Source organism: Theropithecus gelada, chromosome 6 (assembly GCF_003255815.1).
Source record: "Theropithecus gelada isolate Dixy chromosome 6, Tgel_1.0, whole genome shotgun sequence".
Lineage (NCBI taxonomy): Eukaryota > Metazoa > Chordata > Mammalia > Primates > Cercopithecidae > Theropithecus > Theropithecus gelada.
In genome coordinates, this window is record NC_037673.1 from 150,659,859 (window position 1) to 150,671,909 (window position 12,051).

At 41.6% G+C, this 12,051-nt stretch overlaps 1 protein-coding gene across 2 annotated transcripts in view; it reads left to right on the plus strand.

The window, feature by feature from the left end:
- Nucleotides 1-12,051, plus strand: part of GALNT10 (polypeptide N-acetylgalactosaminyltransferase 10) — a 230,396-nt gene that overhangs the window by 104,298 nt on the left and 114,047 nt on the right. For both annotated transcript variants that reach the window (XM_025387915.1, XM_025387916.1), the window contains one exon: nt 726-864. In XM_025387915.1, the coding sequence (XP_025243700.1) occupies nt 726-864 (139 nt within the window). The remainder of the gene's footprint in view (nt 1-725; nt 865-12,051) is intronic.

Genomic DNA, 12,051 nt, shown 5'->3' on the forward strand with positions numbered 1-12,051 from the left:
GCTAGCACTTTAACCCACCCAAATCCATGACTCAAAGCAACACTTTTCAGGCACTCCTGGTTTGGAGTAGGCAGATCTTAATTTGTTTGCTGGCCTAAAAACAAAAATAAAATCAAAGCATCTTTTATCATTTATGGCAATTTTGATTTACTTATAAAGTTTGCCTTACCTACAGTAATCATCTTTCCTCGTGTTTATGAGGTGTTTTATAGTTTACAAAAAACTTTCGAATAGGCAGCTCTCATTTGACTCTTCCAAGTGTGCTGTGGTTATCAGAGGAGGAAGCTTTAGCTCTGAAAGCTGGTGGGACTTGGCCCAAGGTTGATCCACTCACAGATGGTGGACCTAGCTGTCCAGTGACTGGTCTCCGAGGGCACGGGTCTTTGGAGCTCCTGACGGAGTGAGGGGAACGTGGGCTTTGGAATCCATACTTCTGATTTGATAACCTTTCTGAGTCTCAGATTATCTTTCTATGGAATGAGAGGTCTCATGTCCGCCCCACAGAGCCACTGTGATTACATGAGAACAAGATGTGCAAAGTGGCTGAATAAATGCTTGTTCCCCTCTTACTCTTTGTACTTCCCACTGCAAAATCTGAGCTATGCTGTACATCCAAGTCAAGTTTTATGTTGGTGGTTTAATCATACTTTTCATCCTTTTTCCCCACTCCATATACAGTACCCCCATATATCATTGGCAACATCGAATTTGCTCTTTGCTTCTAGGAAATGGAGAACAAGGAAGACCTTACCCCATGACCGATGCTGAGAGAGTGGATCAGGCGTACCGAGAAAATGGATTTAACATCTACGTCAGTGACAAAATCTCCTTGAATCGCTCTCTCCCAGATATCCGGCACCCAAAGTGAGTGTAACATCTCTCAAATTCTGAGATCTAAGGATGTTGCCCCTGGCTCTTGTTGAGAATTAATTAAAGAAGCAGGTACATGGAGCCCTGCTGACAGAGGCTCCCTCCTCTTACACAGGCATTTGTGCAAAGGTTCGTGGTGTTGAGGGGTAAGGGATAATACCGTCTCTTCAGAAGAGCCAGCCTCCTTCCTCTTTTCAGGAAGCCTCTGCATTTCCCCTTTCGCTCTGGGCTGAAGGGAAGTTCAGACCCCAATGTAGAGGACAAGTTGTCATGAAGTTTTTAACTTTCATTCTCTTCATTTTCTATGGGATGTTTTTATTTCTTTTTAAAAAAATCTTTCTTGTATTTCTGTCTTTGTTATAAACCATCTCTAATCACATTGAGAGCAGACGTATCAGAATGATTATAAAGCTGATAACAGTGGCAGCTAACATTCTTTGAACCGGAGTGTGTGCCAAACACTTTATTTGTATCATCTCAGGTTGCTGTCAGGTAGGTCCTGTAATGATGCCGATTTTACAGTGAGAAAACTGGGGCTTAAAGGAGGGTCATAACTCACTTAAGGCCATAAGGTGATTAACAGGCTGAGCCAGGCCTTAGACTCCAGTTCAATCAAAAACTATACCCTGGACCTTAAGCTATCCTGCCCCCCCGTACATTTTCAATAAGGGTCATTGTGATGATGGTGATTTTCTGGTAGAGCCGTTCTTAAACTTGAGGTACATTAGAATCACTTGGAGGGTTGTTAGGACACAGGATATTGAGCCTCAAAGCTGTTGATTAGTAGGTCTGGATGGGGGCCCAAGAACTTGTGTTTCCAACAGGCTCCCTGGGGATTCTGCTGCTCCTTATCTTGGGACTACACTTTGAGAATCACTGCAAGTAGATTTCAGAATTGCTTCCACATGAAGGCAGCACTGAGTAGCACTGGAGCATAAGTTTTGCTCAGGGACTGAGAAAATAGAGCCCAGGAAGAGATAATAAAAGCTAACATTTATTTGTTGCTTACTATATGCCAGGCATTTTTCTAAGCCAGTGGTTCTCAAAGTGTGGTTCCCAGACCAGCAACATCAGCATCACCTAGGAATTTGGTAGACCTGCAGATTCTTGGACACCAGCCCAGATTTACCGAATCAAAGCTATGGGGAAGGGTCCAGCAATCAGTGTTTTAACAAGGCCTCCAGGAGATTCTGATGCATGCTTGCATTTGAGAACCACTGTTTCAGGTATTTTAAGTATATTAACTCAGTCAAATCTTCTAAAATCCCTGTGAGGTAGGTACTGTTATTATAACCATTTCACAGATGAGGAATTGAGGCACAAAAAGATTAAGTAATTTGCATAGGATAACATAGCTGAAAAGAGATGGAGCCAGAATTTGAACCCAGGGAGTCTGGCTCTAGAATCTATGGTTTTAATCACTGAACCATAAAGATCTTTCCAGCTATAAGAACTCAATTAGTAGAATGCCGTGCTAAAGACTTCATCTTGGTAACATGTTTGGCAGCTTACAAAATACCTTCATCCCCATAACCTCCTTTAGTTCCTACAACAGTACTTTGAGATTAGCATTACTATGATCATCTCTACTTTGTAGATGTAAAAGATGTGCTGTCACCAAGGATTGGGCCCTTTTCCCAAAGATGCCTTACAGCAAGGGAGCAGAGCAGGGGCCTCAGTATACTTTCCCTTGGGGTTTGCCATTTGTTTCATGGTTTTCACTGTCAAACCCCAGATTTTTTTCTTTTTTTCAAGACAGGGTCTTGCTCTATCACATAGGCTGGAGTGCAGTGGTGCGATCTCGGCTCACTGCAACCTCTGCCTCCTTAGCTCAAGCAATCCTCCCACCTCAGCCTCCCGTGTAGCTGGGACCACAGGTGTGTGCCACCACTGCTGGCGAATTTTTTGTATTTTTGGTAGAGATGGGATCTCATTATGCTGCCTAGCCTGGTTTTGAACTCCCGGACTCAAGTGATCTTCCTGCTTCAGCCTCCCAAAGTGTCAGGATTACAGGTGTGAGCCACCGTGCCTGGCCAAGCCCCAGATTTTTTGATGTAAGTCTAGACTGTTTGTAGTTCAGCTATCACAGATGTTACTGGATTTGGAACTGTAACCTGACTCTGAGGGTCAGAAACTCAATGTATGTATTTAGCTCCTTGCGGAGTTCTGAGTTCTGCACTAATTTCCTCTTTCTGAATCTAGGAAAGAAGTTCACCTGGTGAGTTCATTCATTGTTCTCTCACCACAGCTGCTGTTCTTGTGGTACTGTGGGTTCTCAACCCTGGCTGCACCTGGATGGTTTTTTAAAATACAAAGGCTAGGACCCTACCCCAGACCACTGAAATCTGAATCTCTGAGGTTGTTACCTGAATCTTAGTATTTTCTAAGATCTCCAAAAGCAATTCTCATATATAATGAAGGTTGAGAATCACTGGTGTGAAATGAATATTTCTGCAGTGAGAAAGAGAGACAGGCTGGATGTGGTCACAGCTTTCTTCCATTCTTTCATCTACTCATAGTAAATATGTAGGTCTTCTATGTGGCAAGCCCTGTGCTTGACACTAGGATCACAAAGATAAATGAATCATTAGTGTTGCCTCAAAGGAACTCCCACTCTTGTGCAAGGGGTGGGGACGGATGACATGAGCTGGGCATTACACCATAGTTGAGAAGATCAGTAATAGGGTTGGGCACAGGGTGCTTTGGGACCACAGAGGATACCCTGACCCTGTGCCTGGCCTTTGAAAGCTAGGAAGGCCTTCTGAAGGGGTGCTATCTACAGCCTCTGAAAGGAACAACTAGGACTGGCCAGGGCATGAGGGTGAGCAAGAGCACTGTGGGTAGAGACAGTGGCCTGGCCCTAGAGGCCTCCAGGCCAGAGAGCACATGTTCTCTGGCTTAGGACTTAGGAAGTGGAGCCAGGATGAGGACCTAGCCCCTTTGTCTCCCATTGTAGTGCTCTTTCCTGACAGTCCAGAAAAAGAAACCTTTTCTTCATCGCAGAGTCCTGAGATCCACAGATGTGTCCCTCAATAGAATTCAGGGGAGTCTGTAAAGTTGGATGAGAAAAACGTTGAATTTTTTTTTTTAATTAAGCTTTATCTGCAATTTGGTGTTCCCTTCAGTTGCGAATGTAATCCACAAAGCCCTGTGATGTCCCCCAAGGAAAGCATTTGCTTTCACATCACTTACAGACCTCTTGAATCCCATGGACACTCATCACTACTTGGAAATGGAGGTAGTTTTTAGAACTACCACTGATCTTTTTTTTTTTTCCCTAGATATTTGCTTTTTATTTTTAATTATTGCTATATAATGATTGTATATATTTATGAGATACATGTGATGCTTTGATATGAGCGTACAATATGTAATGATCAAATCAAGGTAATTGGGAAATCCATCACCTCAATCATTTATCATTTCTTTTACCACTAGATCTTGTTTCTTCTCTTTTTTTTTTTTTTGAAACAGGGTCTTGCTATGTTGCCTAGGCTGGTCTTGAACTCCTGGGCTCAAGCGATCCCCTTGCCTCAGCCTCCTGAGGAGCTGAGATTACAGGCAAAACCTCATCACACTTGGCTTTGAATAAATTTTGATAACTATATTTCAGTCTAATTGGTTTTCTTTAAAATCTGGTACATTTTATGGATTATGAGCATTGCTCTGAGAAGTGTCCATAGGCTCCCCCAGCCTGGCGGATGGGCCCCTGGCATCAATAAGCTGTGCAATTCCTGTTCCAGGTGGGCGGGAGTGGAGCTAAGGAGGTCTCAGGCACCTCTATCACCAGCCCACCCACCCAGCCAGCCAGCCAGCATCCAAGCTACTAACTGCAAAAGATGTCACTACTGCCAGCGCTCCTGACACCTCCCTTTTTTAGAGTCACCAAGTGTGGAAGCTGACTTTTCAGAAATGAGTTGACAGATGTCTCGAAGAGGTTTCCTTTTTTTTCCAGAGGGGAATCTTTCCTGCAGTTTGACAGCAGAAATGTGTGAGTAAATTAGAGCAGCTGAGCCGCTCACTCCCTTCGGTTTCTTTTAGCTTAAACAACTTCTCCAGCAGGAGCTGAGGTTTATGTTTGCCTTTTGTTCCTTCAAACTGAATTTTGGCAACAGCATGTCAAGAACAGGATTGAGGGGCTGTTTGTTTGTGCCAGCTGCCTTTGCTTCCACCAGAAGCTGCACTGGGGACCGCGTAGCCAGAGAACGGAAGCAAGGCAGTTTGGCCGAGACTCACTGGTCCTGCAAATGGGAGTCAGCCAGCTGGCTCTGAGTGGGCCTGCCCTCTGCACCTCCTGCCAAGTGAGCATGAACAGTGGCTGGCTGGTGGGCTGGCCCACTTTCCCTACTCCCTGGAAGCCCTGCTGGGCTGCTTGGCAACTGAACGTGGAGGCCCCTCCAGAGCACCAAGCTGATGGCACAACAGAGACCCAACTGCTAAAGTGCCTGGAATCTGCAGTTTCCTGTGCATACCCCATGTTAGGTGGTCAGTTTCTCCCATGCAAAGATTATCCATAGTGGGAATGAAAGCAATCCACAATTCTGACCTGCTTTCTCCATTCCATAGTTTTAGCTTCACTAATGAATAAACCTGTGTTGCAATAAAAGGCCCAAGTCTACCAGATCCCTACTTCCATGTTCCTTTTTGCACTTCCTTTTTGTTAAATTAACACAGTTAATTTATAACATATACTGAATTTCCTCAGAAGAACTTATAAGCTCATATTACTATAATAGGCCAGTATTTTATTGAGCACCTGTACATCCCTAACAGGCTACAAAGTGTAATAGAAGCAAGAAGGAAGGGAGTTATCACCTATTATCTTTGACAAACATGTATTAAATACAAACTCTGTAAAAATGACAGCTTGCCAACACAGGAAGTTTAAGTCAACCACATTTATTGTAGTCATAATATAATAGTGTCCTGATTGGAACATACACGTGGGTATAAAATCACATTTGGGCCAAGATAAAGTAAGATAAATTTGCCCTCCTGCCTAAAACAACCTAAAAAAAAAAAAATAAGGCCAGGCAAAATACATGAAACACTGGTTTGTAAGATACTGGACATCAGGCAGTAAAGAACAATAATTTATAAGAAACAGGAAACAAATGAGGTGAGCCCTATAGTTGCCCCAGCTTATTGCCTTGGGAGAATTTCCAGGCCATGGTGCAGGGAGGGCGAACCAAGATAGAGCCCAGAAGACTTCCTGAGTTGAGGAAGTGGAGCTGAGAGTCCAAGGAGATAAGGGAGGCTAGAGTTCAGAGGACACAGTACTGGAGAGAGGAGAGCTGTGCAAAGAGAGACCTACAGAGATCTACAGAGTCCTCTCAAACACTCAGTGGATTGTTGATCAGCACATGCCATGAGGAAGCTATCTGAGGCTGGGAAAGGAATCACCCTAAAATGCTATAAGAAACAGTGCCTAGTGCTCCCTCAGGGCCAAGAATAGTGCCTCTTCCCACCACCTGGACTGGAAAACCTCCTAATTCATAACTTATGGGGAATCAGGTAGAGTACTTAGAAGAGTTTTGTCTTAGTGGCATCTAATCAGCCCTAGACTAAACGGTGCTCTGGACCAGTCTAAAAAAATCATAAATTATTACTAAAAAGGATCAAACTGTTTCCAAATATATAATGCACCCAGAACAAAGCTTGATAATACTTACATCAATACATAAATATTCAGTACTAAGCAATGAGAAACCCAGTCGAAGATTACCAGGCATGCAAAAAAGTAGAAAAAAATGACCCACAGTGACAAATATAATCACTCAATCAAAACCAACCCAGAGCTGACAAAGAGAGTAGAATTAGTGGAGTTAATTGTAACTGTATTTCATACGTTTAAAAAGTTAGGTAGAGATATGGAGGATATAAGAAGATCCAAATCAAACTTCTAGAAATGAAATCAACCATGTCTAAAATGAAAAATACACTGAATGGGATTAATGGCATAGATATTGCTGAAAAAAAAAAGATTAATAAACTTGAAGCTGTAGCAAAAGAAACTACTCAAAGTAAAACACAGAAAAAGAACTTTAAAAATTGAAAAGAGTTTCAATTACCTGTGGGACAACTTTAAAAATTCTAGTATTTATGTAATTAGAGTGTGTGTAAGGAAGTAATGGCTGAAAGTCTTCCAAATTGGATAACAACTGTAATACCACATCCAAGAAACTCAGTGAAACACAAGCTCAAGAAATACAAAGAAAATGACATCAAGGCATGTTATAATCAAATTACTAAAAACCAGTGATGAAGAAAAAAATGTTAAAGCAGCCAGAGAAATAAAACTTGTTATAGCAAGAGGAACAAAGATAACAGGAGAATTCTTGTTGTAAACACTACAAAGAAGAATATGGTGTAGCAACATCTTTAAAGTATGGAAATGTCAGTAAACTATGGTTAGTAATAAAAAAATAAGGTATGGAAGAGAAAACTCTGTCAACTTAGAATTCTGTACCCGGTGAAAATGTCTTTTTTTAAACAAGATACTGTCTACAAATAGAGATCTTTATTTACAAAATACGAAGATCACTAGAAGTATAGCTTTGTGGGTAAATATATGCTATTTGTCTTATTGTTTAAATCTTTTAAAAGACGATTGGCTGTGTAACCAAGAATAATAATATTATTGGATTTAAAACATATGTAAAATAAAATGTGTGCCAACATAAAGACTGGAGGGGAGAAATGGTAATCTGCTATCATGAGGTTCTCACAGTGTGTCTGGAAGAATTGGTTTCTTCTGGTGCGTTCTTGGTCTCACTGACTTCAAGAATGAAGCCAAGACCCTCACAGTGAGTGTTAGAGTTCTTAAAGATGGTGTGTCCGGAGTTTGTTCCTTCAGATGTTCAGATATATCTGGAGTTTCTTCCTTCTGGCGGGTTCATGGTCTTGCTGACTTCAGGAGTGAAGCCGCAGACCTTCGCAGTGAGTGTTACAGCTCTTAAAGGTGGCGCGTCCAGACTTGCTCATTCCTCCTAGTGGGTTCGTGGTCTCGCTGACTTCAGGAGTGAAGCTGCAGACCTTCACAGTGAGTGTTACAGCTCTTAAAGGTGATGTGTCTGGAGTTGTTTGTTCCTCCCGGTGGGTTCGTGGTCTCACTGACTTTAGGAGTGAAGCTGCAGACCTTTGCTTTGAGTATTACAGCTCATAAAGGTAGTGCGGGCCCAAAGAGGGAGCAGCAGCAAGATTTATTGTGAAGAGCGAAAGAACAAAGCTTCCACAGCGTGGAAGGGGACCCAAGAGGGTTGCTGCTGCTGGCTCGGGTGCCCAGCTTTTATTCTCTTATTTGGCCCCACCCACGTCCTGCTGATTGTTCCACTTTACAGAGTGCTGATTGGTGTGTTTACAATCCTTTAGCTAGACACAGAGTGCTGATTGGTGCGTTTTTACAGAGTGCTGATTGGTGTGTTTACAAACCTTTAGCTAGACACAGAGTACTGATTGGTGTGTTTACAATCCTTTAGCTAGACAGAAAAGTTCTCCAAGTCCCCACCCAACCCAGAAGCCCAGCCGGCTTCACCTCTCAATAGTGCATGTGAAGTATAAAGGTAAACTGATGAGTTAAAAACATATATTATAAACCCTAAAGCAAGCACTAAAATAACAAAACAGAATTATAGCTAATAAGCCAACAGAGGCGATAAAATGAAATCATAAAAAATAATCCAAAATATGGCAGAGAAAGCAAGGAAGGAAGTCAAAATCAGACAGGAGAAATAGAACTGGGTGCAGTGGCTTGCACCTGTGATCCTAGCTACTCAGGAGGCTGAGGCAGGAGGATCACTTGAGCCTAGGAGTTTAAGATCAACCTGGGCAAGACCCCATTTCTGAAAAAAAAAAAAAATTAGCCAGGCATAGTGGCACATTTGTATTCCCAGCTACTTGGGAGGCTAAGGTGGGAGAATCACTTGAGCCCAGAAGTTTGAGGCTGCAGTAAACTATGCTCATGCTACTGCACTCCAGCCTTAGTGACAGAGCAAGACCTCATCTGTAAAAACTAAAAAAAGAAGAAGAAATAGAAAATACTAAAATGATGGACTTTAACCTAACCATATCAATAACCACGTTAAATGTAAATGCTCTAATTATTCTGGTTAAAAGGTGGAGATTGTCAGATTGGATAAGAAAACAAGATTCAAATACATGCTGCCTGCAAGAAACACACTTTAAATGTAGAGATACAAATAAGTTAAATGTAAAAGAAAAGATATGCCATGCTAACACCAGTCAAAAGAAAGCTGTAGTGGCAATATTAGTATCAGTTAAAGTAGATTTCAGAGCAAAGAATATTACCAGGAATAAAGAAAGTTATTTCATAATAAAGAGGTAATTCATAAGGAAGACATAGCAATCCTAAATGTTTATGTACTTGATAAGAAAGCTTCAAAATACATGAAGCAAAAACTGATAGAACTATAAGGAGAGGCTGGGCACAGTGGCTCTCGCCTGTAATCCCAGCACTTTGGGAGGCTGAGGAGGGCAGATCATCTGAGGTCAGCAGTTCCAGACCAACCTGACCAACATGGTGAAACCCTGTCTCTACTGAAAATACAAAAATTAGCCAGGTATGGTGGCACGTGCCTGTAATCCCAACTACCCAGGAAACTGAGGCAGGAGAATCACTGGAAACTGGGAGGCAGAGGCTGCAGTCAGCCGAGATTGTGCCACTGTACTCCAGCCTGGGCGACAAAGCAAGACTCATCTCAAAAAACAACAACAACAACAACAAAACTATAAGGAGAAATTTTTTTTAAAAGCCACAATTATGAGATTATGAGATTTCAACACCTCTCTCTCAACAATTGGTAATACAGATAGACAGAAAGTCAGCGAGGATATAGTAGACTCTCACAGCACTGTCGACCAATATGACCTAATTGACATTTATAGAATACTCCACCAATAACAGCAGAATACACATTCTTTTCAAGTGGATATGAAACATTTACCAAGATAGATTATATTTTGGGCCAGAAAACAAGTCCTCATAAATTTAAAAGGATTCAAGTGATGCAAAGTATCACTCTAACCACAATGAATTAAATTTAGAAATCAATAACAAAATAATCCTTTTAAACTTTCCAAAAGATTAGAAAATATATTACTTACATATGAATAACAGATGGGTCAAAAAAGAAATAAAAAACAAAATTAGAAAGTATTATTAACTGAATGATAATGAAAACACAATATATCAGAATTTGTGGAATGTCACTAAACCACTACATAAGGGGAAATTTGTAGCATTAGTGCCTATGTTAGAAAAAAAGAATGGTCTAAAATTGATGACATCAACTTCCACTTTCAGAAACTAGCAAAAGAAGAGCAAATTAATCCACAGTAAACAGAAGAAAGGACGTGAAAAAGGTCAAAGCAGAGATCAATGAAACAGAAAATCAAGAAAAACAAAATCTGGCTCTTTGAAAGGGTCAATTAAATTAATTAACGTCTAACCAGCTTGAAAAAGAGAAAAAGAAGACAAAAATTACCAATATCAGGAATGAGAGAGATGACATAGCTATAGATTCTGTAACTGTTAAGAAAATAATATCCTGAACAACTTTGTGCCTAAACATCTAACAACTTAGCTGAAATTACAGATTCTTTGAAAGACACAAACTGCCAAAGCTCACTTAAGGAGAAACGATCAACCTGAATAGTCCTATATGTATTAAAGAGATTGACAGTGTAGTTAAGTACCTTCCCATGAAGAAAACTTCAGGCCCAGGTGGGTTCACTGATGAATTCTTTCAACAATTTAAGAAATAATTCTGGCTGGGCGTGGTGGCTCACGCCTGTAATCCCAGCACTTGTGGAGGTCAAGGCGGGCAGAACATGAGGTCAGGAGATTGAGACCATCCTGGCTAACACGGTGAAACCCCGTCTCTACTAAAAACACAAAAAATTAGCCAGGCATGGTGGCAGGCACCTGTAGTCCCAGCTACTCGGGAGGCTGAGGCAGGAGAATGGCATGAACCCAGGAGGCAGAGATTGCAGTGAGCCAAGATCACACCACTGCACTCCAGCCTGGGTGACAGAGCAAGACTCTCTCTCAAGAAAAAAAAAAAAAAGAAATAATTATATACAAATTTTTCCCCAAAATTAAAGAGGATGGGGTACTTTCCAACTCATCGTAAAACCAGCATTATCCTGATACCAAAGTCAGGCAAAGATATTACAAAAAAAGAATATTACAGACCAATATCCCTCATGAATGGGTTGGGCCGGCGGTATCGTCATCATTATTCACTTTTTTTCAGGTCAGTAACTAAAAGATCAAAGGATAAAGAGGTGCACCAAAGTCACACAGGTACACCCTGAACAGGGTTGTATGTTTAGTGAAAAAATAATAACAATAAAGTATGAAAAGAAAAAAACCTGTCAACTTAGAATTCTATACCCAGTGAAAATATCTTCCCCCCCCAAAAAAAAGATACCCGATAGAAATAGAGATATTTATTCACAAAGAATAAAGATCACTGCAAATAGTAGCCATGTGGGTAAATATATGCTATTTTTCTTATTGTTTAAATCTTATAAAAGATAATTGACTGTGGGGTAGAGTGCAGTTGGAAAGGGATTTGTTATCATGGTTTGCCAACCATTGCAGCGTTCAAAACACCCTGATAAAAGGGTGGGGAATCAGAACGAGGGAGTGGACTATGAGGAAATAGCATCCTGGACCTAGCAGAGCTGGTAGCTGAGGTCCTATTCAGGGACCACCCACTTGCCCCCATGATAATATGGCCTTAGTGATGCTGCGTTTGGCTTGAGGAGCGAAAACTTGAGGTTCATAAATATTCCCATAGCAGAAAGGGAGTCTTCTCGAATAGTGATGTAAGCCTGGGGCAAGAGAGGGCAGGGATGTAAAAAGGATGGAGCTTTCCTGCCCCAGGTGGCATCGCCAGCTGTGCATCCCTGTTGGAGACCTTGAGAACTAGGAGAAGCTGTTGGCAGAGCTGCTGCCTGTGCTCCCGGGCTCCTGCCTTGCATGGCCCACCCAACTGATGTATCCAGAGCTAACTAACTCAGGAACTTTATCTACGGTAACTGTGTGTTTATTATGGGCTCCTTTCTGCCCTTCCACCTCCAGTCTACAGCTCATCTGAAATGAGGCCAGCCCTTACTCAGGCCTATTATGGTAAAATGATCAAGAGATAGTCCCTG